Here is a 22,078-nt window from a genome sequence, read left to right on the forward strand (position 1 = left end):
CACCTGCAGGTTCATCAGTAGGAACAAGTTTTCCGACCATCAAAGGAAGTTTGGAAAGTTTGTGGTAACAAATGAGGGCGGTTTGTCTTATCCCCCCACTTGTATGGAAATAAACAAATGACATTATTGATGTGATCAAGAGTGAAGTACTTCTTAGACAGAAGCACAGCAATGCATCGCGCTAGTTCAACCGGAACTATGCCCTCAAAGAGATCGTGCACAATGTCTGGGGGTAACCACTAATGACATTAAAGTGAGATAGACTGTCAGTCAAAATACAGGATCTTTTAACACCAAAGCAGTTCACCTGTTCTTCCTGAGCTGTTGTAACATGAAGCTGATGACCTTCCTTGCTTCTGAGGTGGAATGCTCCTGATTTCACTTCCTGTGACTGGATGTCACTAAGTTGAGCTGTACAAAATCGACAGAAATACTTCCCTGAGAAACTCTCTACAAACCCGGCTAGCCCACGAGCCCCAAGATTATCAGCAATAACACACTGTATTGTGCCCTTTATAAATGATCCCAACTGTGGAATAAACAACCCTTGCTGCTCCAAGATCACTATATCATACAAACGGGGCTCAAATATTTTCGCATAGCCAAATGATTTGACATAATCACTTTTGCACAACAATGCTAGGTAAATTGAGGACAAGGCTGAACTATTACCAGGAGGTAAATTACCTAAAATCCAGTAAACTGCGCAGAGTTTGAGTTTCTTCCATGACGTTCCCAATGGATTGCACACTTCAAAGTCGTCTATATACAAGCATAAGGAGATTCTTAAATCTTCACCTGAAAGAAACGGATTGTCCATCCTGAAAAGACACATACTTCTGTTGATTTACAGAACAGGCAGCATGACTATCAACAGCCTTATCAACCACATCATTACGACTAACCAGTTGTTGTAGAGATCTGAGTAAGGGAACATATTGAAAGGTTTTGTTGGACCTTGCATCAAGTACATATTCAACAGGTTCTACAACCTTAAAATGCTCCGTGTAATATTGCTTACATTTGAAAGCTGAAGCTAGTGGACCATCTTTAGCTATTGCTTTTACCAAAGGATTGTGAGTAGAAATAGCAATTGTTGGACTAAGAGTCTCATCCTACTCTCTAATGTGCTATGTGTGAGCTTAGTCCTGCGTGTTCTTTAATGAAGCAATAGGAGAAGATATTCGGTCTCAGTGTAGTTTATTAAGCAGTAAAGGAATAAAATTACAGAGCTCTGGGTCTCAACTTCACGTCCCTGACGAACAACAAAGGTGTGTCAGTTCACGAAGTCTGACCTCCTCTCCTTCCCCTGACCCAGTATATTTGAGCGTAACAGAGTGTCATTGTGCACGCAAGGCGTTGTCCTCTTCTCATTGGCAGTTCCACTTCCTCCTTCACCACACCACGCCCCTGCCTCGTGTTAATCTGACTCCTTCCCGCTGGCGGTGGGGGCGTGGTTCCTGTTTTGAAAGACAAGAGAACAACACAACTCCCTACACGTGCTGTACCTTACTATCTGTATATCACTTTCTATTCTTTTTACCATATATGAAACTAATTATCTAAGCATTGCGGTATGTGCTCCTCAGACTTCATGTCTCTTCCTCTCCTGTACTTCTCCACTTCTGCAAAGCAAACACATTCAGATCAGCTGAAATCATCTCAGTATTCTCATTGTTCACACATCTAAAACTTATATAGTGAAACACAACTTATAGTAAAACACATAAAATCATTCTATTCCCAACAGTCCCCCTTTTGGCCTCATAGGACTGAGGCCACTTTTTTTTTCAGTCCCAATGTATCCAGGTCCCCCTTTTTAGGTCTTGTGATTACTGCACTTTTTATTTCTTTTGAAACAAAAAGTTATAACTCCCCCTTTTGGTCTCATACACATGAGACCACTCATACTTTGTCTTCTTCTGAATCTGAATCTGAATCTGAATCTGTCGGCGGTTCCCCCCAATAGGGTGGCCGTCTCCATTTGAGTCATCTGATACGGTGGGGGCTGTGGATGTTTTCTCTCCACAGCTGACACTATGATCCTTTCACAGAGAGGACTGATGCATGGGATGCAACAACAGCCACACAATGCTAACACCCCGAGCATTCCCACCAGAGACAAAAATACCGATACCACTTCTTCCACTTACCAAACCATTGTTTGAACACTCCGCCTATGGGGTTATCGATACCTGAATGCTCATGCATCTCTTCGGACAGTGTACGTAGCCCTTCCAGTGCTTTAGTGACTGACCCATCTGCAGCTGTGTTATTTGGGATGAAGGTGCAGCAGAGACCCTGGAACATAGAGCAGACACCCCCTTTCTCTGCCAAAAGCATATCTAAGGCAATTCGGTTCTGGATTGTCATTAGGGAGGTGGCCGCCAACTGCTCCGAGAGTCCCCCAACTGCATCTCTGGTGCTGTTAGCCAATCTGAGAACATTGTAATGAACATAATTAATTCTGTCAACATTCTTGTTAGGAGTGATGGAGAACAGAGCAGATATTATGGGCAGGTTTTCAAAACCCGCAGTTTATATTGATCTGGAACCCCACAAGGAACGCCTATGGCGTCTATATACGTGGTGGAATCAGAGCCAATGTCAAACGTGTCTCTTTTCTTTTTGCTAGAACTGGCCTGGGAGTCCCTCAGCCCTAAGAGGACCAGAGGCACTGCCAGTTGGACCAGTGCGCACGTGCCGGTCCAGGTAGATGGCGGGGATAAATGGAGGGTTTTATCTCCACAGTTTATCACAGAACACAGGTCAAATTTAAATCCCATGGCTGTTCCCCTCGTATAGTTCAATGTGATGCCACCATACTTATCTATGCAGCTGTCGGAAGGTCTGCCTGTGCCCGCGCTTCTTTTGGTTCGGTTTCGTGGTTGCTCTGTGGCTTTGTCTCTGGGGAAAGACTCAAAATATAAAAAAAGGTAAAACAATAACACAGGTCAATACAAAGCCTCCCAGCCAACACCACTTATGGTGGCGTTGCTCTACTCCCAACAATCTCATCATTTCCTCTATAATGCATAAATGAATGTAAATGTAAAAAGTAAAGGTAAATATGGAGTGTAAATATAAAAATGTGGCAAGCAAACTTTCAGTATATCCTGGCCTGCTATATTCAATCGTACTCTGGGCAAAGTGTTGCTTCAGAGGAGCTTCTAACCTTCACATTGATCACAGGATATCTTTACCGCACTTATGCTGAACTAAGAGTAAATGTAGGTGTGAGTGAGTTGTTTTTTTTCAGTCTTTATTGTCTCTTTATGTCTTCCAGTGTTCGGGCAGGTGTCTCTGCCACTGCACACTGACTCCAGTGATACCATGTGTCACCTTTTCCCTGTAGTTTGACGGCGTGGGACGTCCGTTCCACGACTTTGTAGGGACCAGTCCACCTATGCTCCCACCACTTTCTTTTAATCACCTTGAGCAGGACCCACTGTGATGTTGGGTGCCCCTTTCCTTCTGCTCCCTCCCGAGCTGCTGTCACCTGTTTGGAGAAAGCTGACACCAATGCTGTTAGTTGGTCATAATACGGTTTATATTTTAGAGGACTTTCTTCCTCTTCTGTAGTTTGAATCCCAGCTCCCGGTCCCGGGAACTGTTGCCCTGTTTTCAGCTCATATGGAGTAAAACCTGTCAGTGAGTTAACAGAGCTCCTGATGGATAATAGAGCTAGGGGTAGAGCATCCACCCAAGTCATTTTAGTCTGGGCACAAATCTTGCCTATTTTTCCCTTAATAAACTGATTCATTCTTTCCACCTTGCCCTGTGACTGAGGATGATAGACTGTGCCAAATGTATGTTTTGGCCCCAATGCCTTCTCTACCTGCTGTAGGTCTTTGTTTTTAAAGTGAGTCCCGGTATGCATCCACTGCCACCAGAAGACACCTGTATCCTCCCACTCTCTCTAGCATGTCTGTATAGTCAATAATGACCTCTTGACCTGGGAGTTTAGGGAGGGGAAATCTCCCCCTGATGTGGTTTCACCGCGGGTCTGACATTATATTCTGTACATATCTTACATTCTTAGACGTGATTCTCAATCATTGCTGGCAAAAGCGGGTGCCACAAATGAGTGAGATATCGCGTCATTTGCGTTTTCCGACAGTGAGTCACACCATGAGCTTCTTGAAGGACTGATCTCATCAGCCCTGGGGGCAGTGCAGGTCTCCCATCTGGAGACCCCCACATACCCTCTGTCTTTACTGCTCCTCTTTCTCTCCATACTGTGAGCTCCTCTGGAGAGGCTTTCTGCTGTTCTGCTATTAATATATTTACATCACAGGGCGGCAGGAGGTCATGCACTGTTCTCTCTGTTTGTAGCATTACATACTGCTGACTGTATCCTGCCTTTCTTTTGGCTGCCATGTCTGCAGCCTCATTTCCCCTAGCGATAGCTGTCCCTGCTTTATCACGGCCCTTACACTTAATCACTGCTACCTGTGCCGGCTTCATCAGAGCCCCCCGTAGTCTCCTCATGTCCTTCTCATGCTTAATGGGGGTCTTTGCTGCTGTTAAAAAGCCAGATCTGATCCACTGTGTCATTTCCACATGGATCGCTCCTACGACATAGGCAGAGTCTGTGTAGATGTTCACTCTTTTCCCTTCTGACCATTCTAATGCTGCAATCATTGCTTGGAGTTCAGCCAGTTGAGATGATTCTTTTCCTGTCACACTTTCTGTAATCACTTCCTCAAACCCTGTCTCTGTCTGTCTTACCACTGCATATGCTGCTTTGAGTCCCTCCGTTGGATGTCTAAAACAACATCCATCTGTGAATAATGTTTTTTACACATAGGGCCTAAGTCTTTTGCTTGATGTTTTGCATGTACTGCCAAAGATATGTGAGGGGAGGCTTCCTCCGCCGCCTCATACCACTGCAATTGCTCTGAGGTCAGTTCAACAGCTGCAGCCACTCCCTCATTTCCCACCAGTATGCAGGTGGATGTTATCTCCTACATTTTCCCTTCTATCTCATTATAAAATGCCTGTTGATACAACTCGTTGCCATTCCTGTCATAATAAAGAGTTACATGGAGGGGATCGGGAGGAGGCGTGTAGGGATTTAATGACTGAACCCAGGGACGCCAAGACTGATAGAGAGTGCCAATGCCAGGCGTCTCCATGGTTTCTGGCTCGAGAAGGCCCCAGTAGATATCAGCCCAATGTCCTTCAGCCATGGGGGAGGTATCCGCTGATAACAACATTTGCGAGGAGGAATGCACAGTTGTTAACGAGCAGTTCACAGTGTAGCCATTTGGGAAGGTCACTATCAGCCCATCCGGGTGCAGAGTATGGAAGCTCCACACTTCAGCAGCACATCTCTCCCCAATAGATTCACAGGGCATGACAAAGAAGAAACATATCTGCGTGAAAATGTCTGTTCAGCCTGGAGTATGGTGGTAGTGAGTGGTTTGGTGAGCGGCAGATTTTGTGGTTGTCCCGAGAACGCAGTTAGTTCAACTGCTGAGGATGATATTTGGTGTTTAGACACAGGGAGATTCAAGGTGGCTCCACAAATAAAACACCCTCTACCGCCCTGACCCCCTCTTGGGCTGCCACGACCCCCACCCCTGCCTCTGAATCCTCCTGTACCTCCTCTCGAGCCACTCCAATGGGGAGGGCGAGGATCAACCCACTCTGGGGTCGGAAATAGATCTGGAGTGTGTATGGGGGAGGGCGGAGGCTGCTGAACCATCTGATTGGTTGATTTTTTCTCTGCTTTTTTGCATCGTTGGTTTTACGACATGTATCTTCCAATTGGAGTTTTAACAGCTGAATCTGTGCTGACTCTGTACTGTCCTTCTCTGCCTTTCTCTGATGGCATTGTATATGACTTCATTAATCCTGTAAGCTTCACTGCTCTCTCCTCGTACTCTTTCCCTGAATCTTCTCTATTCCCCCTTATTTGGAACACTGTTTCTGCTAGTGCTCTTGACTCTTCCCCTCCAGAACGCGACCACCGCTTAGGCGCGAAAAGAGTTGGAATTCGAGTCACCTCTAATAGACTCTACACAACTCTTCCGCCCCGTAAAAATAGCTGGTTGTCGGCAAGCCACCCACAAAACAATAACCCCTTAAAAGACTTATTTATTTACACTCCCAATATCAGGGTGGTTCTGCGGACCACTGAATAATGTCTCAACATGAGCGATAGTATTCAGTGTTAGGGATCACATGGAAAACGCTCCCCTGCCCGCAGAACTCTGTAACCTCTTTTTTGTGTTGTAACAATCTACACAAAGGTCTTTCAACCTCAGACAACCCGTGTCTTCAGACTATATTCTCAGCTGTCCAAGGAGCAACCTTATGGGTTCCCCCCCGAGCTTATCCACCTCAGGACACTCGTCTTTTTCTTTTTTAGAGACTAGATGGAAAACCTAGTCTCAGGGCTTTTCACCCGACTATGTTTCATATTTAGGAGTCAAATTTATGATTTGCTCCAGGGCCTTTCACCCTGCCCCGGGGCATTTCACTTTTGTGTTTTGTTTTAATTTTATTCCTTTACGTTTTAGACTAGGAGACTGTAGTAAAATGACAACACAATCTTTTAGCATTTCCAATTGCAGAACTTTGATAAAACAGGCGTCTGCTTACCTTTTTCTCAGGCCGGCCAAGTGTTGTCACGATACTGTCATCCTCCGCTGAATAGTTGTCTTTATTCCGTCATTTCTCCGTCTTCATCACGTCGGGGTCACCAAATTGTTGGACTAAGAGTCTCATCCTACTCTCTAATGTGCTATGTGTGAGCTCAGTCCTGCGTGTTCTTTAATGAAGCAATAGGAGAAGATATTCGGTCTCAGTTAATGTAGTTTATTAAGCAGTAAAGGAATAAAATTACAGAGCTCTGGGTCTCAACTTCACGTCCATGACGAACAACAAAGGTGTGTCAGTTCACGAAGTCTGACCTCCTGTCCTTCCCCTGACCCAGTATATTTGAGCGTAACAGAGTGTCATTGTGCACGCAAGGCGTTGTCCTCTTCTCATTGGCAGTTCCACTTCCTCCTTCACCACACCACGCCCCTGCCTCCTGTTAATCTGACTCCTTCCCGCTGGCGGTGGGGGCGTGGTTCCTGTTTTGAAAGACAAGAGAACAGCACAACTCCCTACACGTCCTGTACCTTACTATCTGTACATCACTTTCTATTCTTTTTACCATATATGAAACTAATTATCTAAGCATTGCGGTATGTGCTCCTCAGACTTCATGTCTCTTCCTCTCCTGTACTTCTCCACTTCTGCAAAGCAAACACATTCAGATCAGCTGAAATCATCTCAGTATTCTCATTGTTCACACATCTAAAACTTATATAGTGAAACACAACTTATAGTAAAACACATAACATCATTCTATTCCCAACACAGTGTTAAGTTAATCAATTATTAATTGATCAACATGAAGATCATGCTTTTTGAAAATATCAACAGCTATACTGTTTGATATGGACACTACAGCAGAGGTGAAAATAAAGTGCAATTCTTCTAGGAACTCATCAATTGCTGAGCTTGGTACATGTGAGTAAATCTCCAATTTCAGAAGAACAGATGCTAGTTTTTAAATAATAGTGTCTTGCAGGTTCTCATTTTCTATGTCTGATTCAATTAAATCTTGACCAGAATCTGTTTCTGCAAGATCAGTGGAAAGTTCTTCAGATGAGTGATCCTCATTTATATCACAACCTTTCACTACTCCAGCTTTAAAGTCTTTTACTGTCCAACTGCCATGTTTCCTGCTCTTATGAGATTTGAAAGTAGCATATATATTAGTTTGAAAAGAACAATTCTGAAACACAAGTGACAGTTTCATAGCTTTTCAAGTGGTTGTTGATATGAGAAAAGTACTCTCTACTAGATGATAGGACACTTCCTGGACACAAAAAGCATGTAAATGTTACAAGCTCTGCACTTGCTTCAGGTAAAGCATCAACATGACATCTACTCAAATGACTTTTAAGAGCATTCCATGTTTTGAATGAACATGGGCAGTCATAGTATGTGCATGGAAATGAGTGTCTCTGACCAAAATGGCCGTGTTTTAATTTGTAATGCTTCAGTAATTGGTACCTTGTAGATACAGTTTCAGCACACTGTTTGCATCTCCACATTCATAACCTTAAGAAAAAGAAATAAGAGTAAAGGATCAATATTGATTGTCATTTCTAAATTACAGCTATTGTTGGATTTGTACACAGTTCCTATACATTTTCACTTCAAAATTCCATACTTTTTCCATACTCAAATTTCCAGACTTCACAATAGATTTTCAGTTATCAAAATAAGTAGCCTAAGTTGGTTGATCCTTCCTTTAAGCAAACAAAGTCAAGTGACTGTCCTGACAATTTTAAACTAACACTAGCTTAGGTCAGGTAAAGAAAAACAGATGAACATTTTTATTAAAAGTAATATACTTCATCAGAATTTTATATTTTAGAAAGCAGCAGGGGCAGTAGTCTGGAAACAGTAATATTTCTCACAGGTAATGAACTCACTCAGACAAGTGAGATACTCACCACTACTGTTGAGCCACTGGCTTTGCATCCATTAACTGAGCCACTCCCAGACATGACCAGCAAATTTGGAATTCACAGTTGATCACAGCTTTGATCACACAATGCACATAATAACAAAAACATTGTTCTTAGAATGCTAGACCAGAATCTGTAAGTCTAGAGTGTTCTAACAATAAGTAAGGGATAATGTAGAGTGAGGCAGTCATTATCGCAGAATAGGCCCCGGCCACCTCGTTCAACATTATCCCACTTATTACACGGCAACCTACTGAAGCAATCAATAATATGACAACAAAATATTGATTTAACAATACTTTTGATACAATGATACGAAATTGATTATCATTTCCGTGAAAAAAATAGTCTGGCAGATTAACCGGTTAACCGGTGTGGAGAAATGCACCTGTGAGCAGCCAGGCTGCTGCTGCTGGCATCCACCTCCTGTCTCTCTGAGCCCGGCGTCACCTATTTTGATCCCGCTACAGCGGAAAGTCTGGTACTCTCCAAAAATATTTAAGTTAATATTGAACACATTTTCCATTGTGCTGGCTAGTTTCTTTGTGTTACAAAGTATTACAGATCAGCTGACTGATACTTTTAACTGATGATTAATTGATCATGAAAATAATTGTTAGTTGCAGCGCCAGACAAATCAAATAGAAAACACAGTTTATGCTGAAAACACATCTTATGCTGTGTTTTGGTAGAGAGAGAGAGAGAGAGAGAGAGAGAGAGAAAGAAAGAAAGAAAAAAAGAAAGAGAGAGAGAGACTCTCCTTATTTGTTCTACTGCAGCTGCTGTCTGGTCAATTAAAAGACAGAGCTTAGATAAGATATTTATAAAATTATTTTACAACCACTATAACTAAACAAAATCTGAAAATAATTTAATGAAATTAATCTGCTCTGAGGCAAATTTATCTTCCTTCATCTATCCATCATTCACACTGAATCCTCCATCGTTTCTCAAACAAACAGAAGCACATGTCTAATTAACATGCAGAATGACGTGACCTAATCTGCTGGACCTCCGACATTTAATCAACATGCAGCACTGATATTCCATTGGTAGTGAGGGCTTAATTCCAGGTGGACTAGTCATAAAACGTGCCTCAGGTGTTATCACTGCTTATAGGTCTACCAGACTGTTCAAATATAAACAGGATACTAGACTTGTTTGGTGTTGCGCCAAGGGTCGACACAAGCTAACGTTTACAGTGCAATGCAAAGTACGTTAAGATATCTGAAACGCTAAATTATTTAATTTAAGCTCTGCTGCTCTTATGTTCACGTAACAGACATTTACACACCTTGTTTTCCTGCTCAGCATGAGAGGATGTCTGTGCCACTGCTTCCCTTCTTTTACCGTAAAAAAAACTCTTCATATATCCATGACTGACTGACTGTGTGAGCTCAGCTCAATTAACGTTAGCTAGTGTTAGCCACACCGCGGGGCTAACGCCGATACCTTTTCAGCTTGGTTGGTAAACAACACACGGAAATTTGACTTCGGTCTTGAGAAACTGTCTGAGTCTGATGTAGTATGCGCACTATTTTGTTTAATATTGTTTAATATTTCCTAAACTTACCAAAAAAACTGGAGGATGGCAGGCAGTGGATTGAACAGAAACCAGCTGACACGCACATGGGAGCTCTGGAAAATGGCGTCCTCCACGGCTTTACTGCGCATGTGCAAGAAAGTAAGGAAATTGCGTTGGGACAGTCTTCATTCAGTTCAACGCCTGCAGTGCGTTTTAATCAGCTTGATTACGTAGATTCATTTCAGCATAGTTTTGTAATTCCAACACCTATTACTGTTATATTAATGTAATGGTACTCTCTTGATTTAATCGTCAAACATGCAATTATTCAGTAATTTTACCTTAAATGATTATTTAATGCCAACATCTATGTTTCATTTCTTAGAGTGAGTGTTGATATGGTAAATCTAAGTTCTTAGATTTGTTCACGTCATATAATAACAAAAACTCTTCCTCTGATATTAACTTGTCATCTAATGCATAGAGCAGCTTCCCTCTGGCCCTTTTGAAAGACATTTTTACCGGACTGAGATAGCTCACTTGAGCTGTGTTTATACCCTCACCCCTGTCACGTGGTGAGCGATCAGCTGTTCTGACCTGACAGCTACTGCAGCAACCTGCTTAATGACTACTGTGGATTTGATGGCTACGGCACCAGCGCCAGGAGAGATTTTTTTCCGGGAGCCTTAGCCGTGGCAAAATCCGCTGCTGCTTAAAGTCCCTAACGCTTCGTCTGTTGAGGAGGAGAAGGGAGGTAGAAGGTCGAAGAAGGGAGATAGAAGACCGTGCTTTGGCGAATGGAAACCGGTTAGTGCAACGAGTAGTGTGTGTGCTATATACATCATCGCGCCAGAAGGGCAAGGAAACGAGCATGCGCAGAAAGACCAGAATGAACTTAAAGAGGAATGAGTGTATACAAGTGCGAGAAATTCTTTCATTCGGAATTAGAAACGGAATATTCCAGCCCCTTACATCGGAAAGAATTTTCAATCGCATTGGCCATTTTCATTCCGAATTAGGTTTTTACAAGATCACTTTTAATAGGAATGAACTTTCATTCCGAATGAAAAGGGAATTAACTGTCCATGTAAACACACTCAGTGTCCTTTGTTTCAGCTCACCCTTCTGTAGGGGGGGAGAGGAAGAATTTGATGGCCACAGGTAGAAAGGATGTCCTGTGGCATTCTGCGGTGCTCCTCTGTGGTCTCAGTCTACAGCTGGATGTGCTCTGATAGGACTCCAGAGTGGCATGCAGGGGGTGAGAGGCGTTGTCCAGAACTCATCCTCCTCTATGACACCTCCTTAGTGGACTCCAATTCCACTCCCAGGACAGAACCAGCTTTCCTGATGAGCTTATTGAGTCTGTTAGCATCAGCTGCCTTCACCCTGCTGCCGCAACACATTGCAGCAGAAAAGATGACACGGCTACTACTAAGTTATAAAACATCTGCAGCATGGTTCTGCAGACGTTGAAAGAGCTGAGTCTCCTGAGAAAATACAAGTGGCTCTGACCTTTCTTATACACAGCATCAGTGTTTTTAGTCCAGTCCAGCTAACTGTCTATGTGAACACCCAGGGGCTGGTTGCATAAAGCACTTTAAGTTAAGATTTTCCTTTAAATCCAGCCTAAGATTTCTTTTAAATAAAATCAATTGCACAAAACATCCTTGAGTCTTAAGGTTTCCTTACCTTTTTTTTTTCCATATCTTGGTCTTATACTTAAGGAATTGCTTAAAGTTTGTTTAACTGTTACACAGAAGGACCTTAGCAACCAAAGTAAGGAAAGAACATAAAGTACCTCTGACTGCATCTGAACTCCAACATGTCTGAGCAATTGATTTTGCACTATAAACTCGACTGGAGGTCGATTTATGATTTGTCTCAACATCTTAAGTTGGAACACTCAACTTTCCGAAGCTGCGCTTTTCCAGCCCTGTTATAATAAATGATTGCTTTGTGGTTTTATGCAATGGGATCTTTCCAATCACTTATTGGTGAGGCATTTCACGTACACGTCAACTGTGTGCCGCATCATTCTGCAAAACACTGTGGTCAAGCTCCTGTCCCAATATGAGGATGAGATAGCGGTGCACTTCTTTGATGTTGCCAGCTTTCCAAAAGTGTGCAGGGTAATAGATGGGACCCACATCAAGATACAAGCGCCCATACAATATGAGGGTCAATTTGTCAACAGGAAAAAAGTTAACACACAATCAATGTTCAGTTAGTTTGCAATCATCAAAACTAATAATCAAACTTCCATTTTCAACTCATCTTCCAGGGTGGGGATATTGCAGGCTTATTTCTATGCATCAACATTTATGAGGTATTTTGCAATGACCATTTGTGGTTGAATTTGGGTGTGTAGGGGACAAGAAATACGGTGAAATAATTTATATACTTTATTAATCCCCCTGAGGGGAAATTCAGTTTTTTCACTCCATTGTCATTAACACACAGGTCTGAAATACACACACATGCACACAAACAGGACCTATACATGCACAGAGTGGAGAGATGTCAGTGTGAGGGGGCTGCTTTGGTCAGGCGCCCCGAGCAGTTGGGGGGTTCAGTGCCTTGCTCAAGGGCACCCCGGCAGTGCCCAGGAGGTGAACTGGCACCTCTCCAGCCACCAGTCCACGCTCCACATTTGGTCTGGACGGGGACTTGAATCGGCAAACCTCCGGTTCCCAACAAATCAAATAAAAGAGCACCTACAATTATGATATAAAGAAAAGAAGTGACAAAAACAAATACAACGACGGGGATCCATGGCAGATGAAGGAGTCCAGGTGAGGAAAGACAACACAACGGGGCTGGGAGAGGCAAGGCTGGGGGCAGGCAGGTGGCAGGGCTAGGAAGCAAAAATATATACAAAGTTAGTTCGAGGCGACAGTATCCAACAAACAATCCAAAAACTAGCATAATCTGAAACCTGTCAAGGATCCAAAAACCACAAGAACACAGAGCAAAGAATAACGAGGCTGAGAGCGTTACCACTGATACCCTGTTTACACGTAGGAAAAACGCACATATTTTCATGCGGTTTGGCCTCTTGTTTACATGCAAACGGAGTTTTTTTTCACGGAAAACGATCATTTGTAAAAACTCCGGCCAAAGTGGAGATTTCTGAAAATGCCGTTTATGTGTTGCTGTCTAAACTGGGTGAAACTGGGTTTTAGGTTCTGAAACGTCACAGCATGCGCCAGCAAATGCTGCACCGCTCCGTACAGCAAATGCAGCCGGTGGGTATTGACGGATGGCGGAACACGCAGCGGATAACCAGCACTTCCGTTCCGCAATGGACACACATCCAGTGGAAATCCGGCGATTAAAGCGATATTTAGGAGTAGCTCCACTTCACTGTCAGTCCACACAAACGAACCTCCCACCATGTTTACTGTTTTGAAAGGAACAGGAAGTCGCACGTCTTATTTGTTGTTGTTGTTGTTGTTGTTGTTGTTGTTGTCGATTCTGAGGATTCTGATTGGCATGCATAGCTTCATCCTTCTCCCTACACTGCCGCCCATAGGTTTGGCATAGTTATGACGGCGCTCGATGGCGTATTTATCCGGGTTCATGTAAATGACAACATTTTTGATAACGATGTTGTATGCACGATGTTATTATTGAAAATGGAGGGGGGGAAATATTCGTTTCTCTAAATACCTGGCTATGTGTAAACGTGGTGTAAGGCTGAAACAATGAACTGGCAAAGAGTGGAACGTGAAGCTGGGTTTTATACTGCATGAAGTTGAGATAAGAAGTAATCAGACTGATGCTTTGCAGGTGTGCAGGAGAGTGAGAGCAGAAGACTGGTGGCCCTGCCCGGTCCTGGGGATGAGAACAAGACAACACAAACACATAACACAAAGGGAGGGAAAAACAGGGAAAAAAAGAGAGGCTCAAACAAATCCTAACACTTACGACACAAAAGCAGAATGGGATACATTTTAGAAGTTGCAGGTGTATGAATGGAGACACATTGAACATCATATTGCACAGATGTGATTGCACATCATATTGCACAGATGTGATGTTATGATGTGCTGATCACCAGCACCTCTCTATAATGTAGTCTGTAATGACATGACAACACACAATAACTTACGGATGATAGGTTTTTTTTTGAGGAGCACAGTGGAGCGGTGTGGATCAATGTGGATACAGAATAAAACAGTTTATTTCTGATGGTAATGCATTACGTGATGTACTTAATTGCTGCTGAAACATGATATATTACTGTAACCCATTACTTTTTACAATGAATTCCCCTCAACAATGCAGAGGAGTAAAAATGTGTAAAGTAGCACAAAAATGGAAATACTCAGGTAAAGCACAGGTACTTTGAAATTGTACTTAAGTATAGTACTTGAGTAAATGTACTTAGTTATGTTCCACCACTGTCTGGTCCACCTTTGACCTACTGTATGTTTAGTCAATGTTGATAGAGCCCACATACCATCTAACAGTACAGTCAAGGACCAAGAACTGTGACCTTCATTGAGAATCTTAAGTAAATGCACTCAAGATTTTCATTCATAACACTCACTTAACTTTTTCCTCAAAGATGAGTTTCCATACCTTGGGAGTGTTGGAAATGCATGTAATGTGCTTGACTTGTCTATTTCCGTGTTCCTAAGTGCCTTGTACTGACTGAAAGTGCACTAGTTAAACTGAGGCCATTGTCTCGACCTGAATTTTTTTGTGTCTTTTCCTTTCTCTTCACCTTCTGTTTCCATTACTCTCTGTGTCCCTCCCTCCTTTCCTCTTTCTTATTCTTCTCTTTTTCTCTCTACCACACAGGAGGCCATTGTAACAGGTCTGCTCCCAGAGACAACCTACTCTGTGACGGTGGCTGCGTATACCACCAAGGGTGATGGAGCTCCCAGCAAGGCCAAGGTGGTCACCACCACAGGAGCAGGTGTGTGCTGTCTGTTCTTGCCTCATCTTCACACTTTTGGCAACAGAAAAAACACACATTCGATGATCAGCTGTGGCAACATTAAATACATTTTGAAAGAAGGAATAACACCCTCTGTCTTCGAAAATGAAAGGTTCATATATAAGCAGTAAAACACAACCTTACTTAATTGAATACCCTCAGGGGTTTTGCTGCTACAGCCTTCCTTGTTCTAGAATATGTTGGCTAATGTTAACAAACTTTCGACTGATATTGCTCATATTACCAGCAAGGCTATCTGATGCCACTGACACCAGGATGACATTATTTGTTACTTTATTCCAAAACTAAAACAAATTACTGTTATTAAAAGGCTTTGTGTGACCTTATATACCCCTGCCATGGGTATCCTTTGGTTAGGTTTAGGCAAAAAAAAAACCTACCCAGGTTTGGATTAAAAACAATACCTTCGTTAAGGTAAGGGAACTTGTCCATCATGCTTTAATGGTTAGGGTTATGCAGAGTGTCCACCAATGTTTTTTCACAGCTGAAAATGCCAGGCACCCCTCAAGGAAATGCCCAGCTGGGAGCACTTGGGAGCACTTTGGAGGCGCAGCATGTTTTAACTAAGATATTTTGGTCACTAATGGTTGCTATGATACGGAATAGCCGTGGAAATAAAAATGCCAGCACTAAGGTAGAGTACTTGATTTGGATGAAGGGAAGGCTGAGGCAGGTAAGGAGAGAGGACAGACCCACCAGTTGTACATGTAAGATATGATGGTTGGTCTTCTTGGTATTTGGCCCTCCTCCACTGTGACTGAATGGCTGGGTAAAAAGTGACAGTGATGAATGCAGTATCTTAGCCATTATTGAACATTTTTCAATTCTTGGCACTTGGAAAAACCAAACATGCAGCACTTAAAGCAGAGTAGACTCAGCACGTCGTCATGCCACTGCCGATTGTAGCGCAGTGTAAAAATGGAGCATTCTCATTGCAAAGCATCAAAAATATATGCTGGCCTCAGGGAAAACACTTCAGTGGACAATGCCCCTTATGGATAAAGAAAATCTTATTGATTTTATTGATTATGGTTGCATTATACTCACCTGACTAATTGCTAAGGTCTCAGAATGCAGCAACATAGCTAACAATAGATCCAACAGTACAAAAAGCATGAGCAGCCAGACTCAGTCAGACTCAGTCAGACTGTACAGAAATCTCCAGGCTTTTCCACATTTGATCCTGGGTTGATGTTTTTTTTTGTTACTTTGCATTCTTGCAAAGCTGCCAGCAATGACACTTGGCTTCTGACACTCACCCTGTGAGCACAGCTTGGGTGAGCCATTTCATTACCCGTGTGCTTTCCATGCCCCACACACCTTTGACTCACAACTTTGACTCACTGTACTTGCCTTAGTTGTTTGCACACATGTTTTTGCTGTGCAGTAATGGATTGTTTGCAGCATTATGGGTGCGTTCACGTTCAGTTTCACCTCCAAATATAGTGGTAGCTATTTTTTTTTTACAACCCGTATGATTGTCTGACTGCTGGTACTTTTAGCCCCATCTGACCTGTTTTGAAAATGTAACTACTTTCAGAGGTCTCAGCAATTACTTACGTGACCATAATGTATGTAGCCAGTGTCATAGTTATTTCTCCACCAAACAGAGAAAGAACTACAATTAGAAAGAACATTTCTGGACAGATATCTGTTGTACAGCAACTAAAATAGGGCATCAATGTGTCTTTCAGTGCCTGGCAAACCCACAATGATGATCAGCACCACCGTAGGGAACACTGCCCTGATCCAGTGGCAGCCTCCTAAGGAGATGGTCGGGGAGCATGTGGGATACCAGCTGCAGTACAAGAGAGCAGAGGAGGAAGCTTTCACTATCAAAGACTTCAGAAAGGCAGATGATCATTTCACAGTCACCGGCCTTCACAAGGGAGCCACCTACATCTTCAAACTGTGCACCAAAAACCAAGCAGGCAATGGGGAGGAATATGTAAAGGAAATCAGCACCCCTGAGGACATTCCAAGCAGCTATCCCCAGAATCTGACTGTGGTAGGCCTGACTGCCACCTCCAATAAGCTGGCCTGGGACCCCCCTCCTCTGGCTGAGAGGAATGGAAAGATTGTCAAGTATGTGGTGGTGTATCGAGATATCAATAGCCAGCACAACAACACCGACAGCACCACAGAAACACAGATGACTGTCCAAGGCTTGCAGCCAGACACTACCTATGACATCAGAGTCCAAGCTTTTACGAGCAAGGGGGGAGGACCAATCAGTCCCAGCATTCAGAGTCGAACAATGTCCACCTCCATGCCAGGTGAGAACCACAGGCTACTTAACAATATTTTATTGTGCTTGTAAACAGCTTACTGTTGCTTCATCTGACAAAACACTCAATCATCAATCAATCAATCGATCAATCAACCAATCAATCAATCAATCAATCAATCCATCAGTCGATAAGTCAATCAATCAATCAGTCAGTCAGTCAGTGAGAACCACAGGCTACTTAAAAATATTTTATTGTGCTTGTAAACAGCTTACTGTTGCTTCATCTGACAAAACACTCAATCATCAATCAATCAATCAATCAATCAGTCAATCAATCAATCAATTTTATTTATAAAGCCCAATATCCCAAATAACAATTTCCCTCAGATGGCTTTACAGCATACGACATCCCTCTGTCCTTAGGACCCTCACAGCGTACCCTTTAACGGGGAAAAAAATGGTAGAAACCTCAGGAAGAGCAACTGAGGAGGGATCCCTCTTCTAGGATGGACAGCTGTGCAATAGATGTCGTACAGAACAGATCAGCATAATAAATTAACAGTAATCCGTATTACAAAATGATACATAAAGAGAGACAGACAGAGAGGGAGACGCAGGACAGACAGTAATGATAATAGCTTACAACAGCATTCATTTAAGTAATAATATTACAATAATAATTATGGCTATTGTGGTACAATATGTTGTAGGTATATATTAATATATGATAGTATATGTATGTGACAATAATTCTCTCTCTAATTCAGAGAGAGAGAAGGAGAGAAAGTGCTTGGTGTATTATAGGGGGTCCTCCGGCAGACTAGGCCTAAGTCAGCCTAACTAGGGGTTGGTACAGGGCAAGCCTGAGCCAGCCCTAACTATAAACTTTATCAAAGAGGAAAGTCTTAAGTCTAGTCTTAAATGTGGAGACGGTGTCTGCCTCCCAGACCAAAACAGGAAGATGATTCCACGGAAGAGGACCCTGCTCCTGATCTACTTTTGGAGACTTTAGGGACCACAAGTAACCCTGCATTCTCAGAGCGCAGTGTTTTAGTGTGATAATATGGTACTATGAGCTCACTAAGATATGACGGAGCTTGACCATTTAAAGAAGAAACACTGAGGTCAATTGTTGAAGAGAAATTGGGGAGAAGCTATCTATCTATCTATATATCTATATATCTATATATATATATATATTTATGTATATTAGGTCTTACAGCTGTATTTGAGGGCAGATTGGTTCTGTTTGAGGGCAGGAGGTCATGAATTTTGCCTCTGAGAGTTAGAATTTTGTCATTAAAAAAGCTCATAAAATCATTACTGCTAAGGGCTAAAGGAATACAAGGCTCAATAGAGCTGTGACTCTCAGTCAGCCTGGCTACAGTGCTGAAAAGAAACCTGGAGTTCTTATTTAATCTAATTTTTGGGTTTGAGAGTTGTACCAAGGAGCAAAGTTTCTTTGCTTTGTTAACTTCTTTTTAAGAAGTGCTACAGAGTCGAGTGTTGTTTGAAGAGAGCCTGCGGCACCATCGACAAGATGATCAATTCGGGAGAGTTAAAAGTCAGTATGGGAAACCTCTGTTTCAGAAGGACACGGTATTAAATTTAATGTCGATGGAATCATTTCCTTAAATTTTGCGACAGCACTATCTGATAAACACTGAGTATAGTAACTGTTGCTGAGTGGTGTGTAACCGAGTAGAAAGAAATCCAAAGTTATTAAATAATGATCTGATAGAGAGAGATTCTGTGGAAAGACTATTAGGCTATCAATTTCAATTCCATACGTCAGAACTAGATCGAGGGTATGGTTAAAACAATGAGTGGGTTCATGTACACCCTGACTGAAGCCAATGGAGTCTAATAACGAGATAAACGCGGTAGCCAGGGAGTCATTATCAACGTCGACATGAATGTTAAAATCACCTCAATAATAACTTTATCTGATTTAAGAACTAAACTGGATAAAAACTCTGAGAATTCAGATACAAATTCAGAATACGGGCCAGGAGCATGGTACACTATAACAAATCAAAGTGGCTGCGAGGTTTTCCAGGTCGGATGTAAAAGACTAAGAACAAGGCTTTCAAATGAATTATAATCTAGTTTAGGTTTAGGGCTGATTAATAGACTAGAGTTAAAAATGGCTGCAACTCCCTCTCCCCGGCCGCTGCCTCGAGGAATGTGGGTATTATTATGACTCGGAGGAGTGAATTCATTTAGACTGACATATTCATCTTGACACAGCCAGGTTTCAGTGAGGCTGAGTAAATCAATATGATTATCTGATATTAATTTGTTTACTAACACTGCTTTAGATGATAGAGACCTGATATTTAACAGTCTGCATTTAATTCTCCTGTTTTGTCTTTCTGTCACAGAAGAGGTTTTAATTTTTATGAGGTTGTTATGCACAACTCCTCTTTGTTTAATTTTAGATTTAGATAATTTAAGTGGTCGGGGGACAGACACCGTTTGTATAATTCTGTGGCTGGGTAACTGCGCTAGAAGCTCAGAGAAGCGTGTAAGACTTTGACTCTGAGTCCTGGTCTCAACTCTGAGTTGTCAGGGTTTTGAATTACTAATAAACTTGGCCAGGTTCCTAGATATGAGAGCAGCTCCATCCAAAGTGGGATGAATGCCATCTCTCCTAATCAGACCAGGTTTTCCCCATAAAGTTTGCCAGTTATTAACAAAACCCACATAACTCCATACATTACTCCATGATTTGGAAATTTGGGGCTTTATTTTCTAAAACTAGGGCACAAACAAAATCTCCGCAAACAAAATCTCCAGGTCCATTTTTTTTTGACCAACACATTTTTTTAAAATTTTGCTGATCATAAAATCAGTGCACCATAGAAGAGAGGTTGAATACATTATCAGTAATCCAATATACAGAATATAGAAGCAGAAGGTGGAGTCAGGTGAGTCATGGTGGTTTCTGATTATATAGACATGCTTTCACACTCATTAGCCACTAAGGGTGTTACAATACACGTACTTGTATGGATCCATTTGGTATGAGGCTTTTGGTTTGGTACGCATTACAAACTGAACATTATGTTGAACTTTACTATTACATATGGTGAGATTGTTTCTGTGATGATCTGAGAATTCAAGTATGAGGCCGATCACAGAGTTCTTTCTTAATGCACGTTTTATTACAAGCTCGGATCAACAGTGGCTACATGCAGAAGCTATGTGATGATTGTGAACAGAGAGAGACAGAGTTTATATAGGATAGTGGCATGTATACTGTTACCTAAAATGGTGCTCTGACACATTTAAATTGACCTTGGGCCAACTAAAATGAGTCTAACTTGCCCATTCATCAGTAAGCCTAGCACTTCTGACGCTATGAGGGACATGATCCCCAGGGGGGTCTTGACCAAGTATCCACTGGTCAGTGGAGATGTAAAAATACATACTAACAATTCCCCCTTTTTCTATTTGATTTTTTTTTTCTATCTGCAACACAGCAAACAATTCCGATTCTTTACACATCATGCTAATAGGGACTAAATATCATCACAACCAATGCAAAACATAATTCCTTCTAGTTTCTAAAACATGGCGTAAGAGGCCCATTCACATTCTATGGATATAAGGCCTGGGGCTTCCCCTATAGTAAATCTAGTCAATCCTTTTGAAAATATGATTAAATAACACGTTGTTGACACGGCATCTCCAGGACACGTCCGGTTCTCCCCTTCCTCCTCTTCAAATAGCAGCACACTTGTTTCTTCAATGCTGGGCTCCGGGGACGAGGGACCTGTTGTTACCCGACCCCCCTTTTCACCCAGTCTTCGCCTCACTGCCGTCGAGAAGGTCGGAGTCCATCCCTCACGTGCTCCATTATACGCCGTTCAATGACCACTTCCTCCGGTGATCAGTTGTTGGGTTCTCCAGAAGACTCAGATGAGATAGAGGTGGAATCACTACTGCTAGACTCTGGTGGGGTCTAGACAGTTACATTCCTGACCGGGTTCTGGATCACGGTCATGTTGGTGACAGAATGGACAGATTTCAAAATTAGTGCACGGAAAATAGGAAAACAACAACCCATTATGATGGCTATGAGTAGAATCATTCCAATAAGAGGGGCACATATGCTCAAAATCCATGCAATGGTGGGGTTTTCTCTAAAGAAAATCGTATCCCATGGCCTTTGATTTAAATAGCCTCCAGTGTTTCGTGCGTCTCTATTGGTATTTACAATGCCTTCTTGGATCTCTTTAAGGTTCTTAATTATAACAGTTAAATTACCCAGCCCTTCGGATTAGGATGGAAGATATGTGCAACACCCCTCTCCCACAATGGTGCACACTCCTCCTTGGGAAGCTGTCAGTGAATCTAATGCAACACAATTATCAATGGCAAATTGACGCAACAAAGCAAGCTCATTATTAATAGATCGAAAGCCTAAAATCGTTGCATTAGCCACTGACGCCAGGTCATGTCGTGTAAGTGCTATGAGATAGTTGTTAGCATTCTGTAACTCTGTATTCCAAAATATAGATTTAAAGACTAGCTGGGAGTGTGTAAAAATCTGATGATCATTTGGTAAGGCATAGTACTGGCTTGACAAATCCACTGAATTCATGTTTTTTTAGATGTATGTATCCCGTGAATTTGTGTGATTTGGAAGAAATTAAACTGGTTCCACCACATAAATGACATCATTTAAGACACACACTGCACATCTTCTTTTAAATGAAGGTGCTACTTCTCTTAATCTGAAATTGATGTTGATACTACACTCTGAGGTGGTGCGGCCTTGACTCTGGTGGCATGAATCCATTGTGGCTGGCCCT

General features: G+C 42.3%; 1 protein-coding gene across 16 annotated transcripts in view; it reads left to right on the forward strand.

The window, feature by feature from the left end:
• The window catches only part of ptprfa (protein tyrosine phosphatase receptor type Fa), an 888,655-nt gene that overhangs the window by 460,904 nt on the left and 405,673 nt on the right, over positions 1-22,078 (forward strand). For all 16 annotated transcript variants that reach the window (XR_013491747.1, XM_078169090.1, XM_078169094.1 and 13 more), the window contains 2 exons: positions 14,869-14,986; positions 16,723-17,304. Coding sequence is in view for 15 of the 16 variants with exons in the window: in XM_078169090.1 (XP_078025216.1) it covers positions 14,869-14,986; positions 16,723-17,304 (700 nt within the window). In the remaining variant the exon portion in view is untranslated. The remainder of the gene's footprint in view (positions 1-14,868; positions 14,987-16,722; positions 17,305-22,078) is intronic.

The sequence above is a fragment of the Epinephelus lanceolatus genome, chromosome 6, assembly GCF_041903045.1.
Source record: "Epinephelus lanceolatus isolate andai-2023 chromosome 6, ASM4190304v1, whole genome shotgun sequence".
Classification (NCBI taxonomy): domain Eukaryota; kingdom Metazoa; phylum Chordata; class Actinopteri; order Perciformes; family Serranidae; genus Epinephelus; species Epinephelus lanceolatus.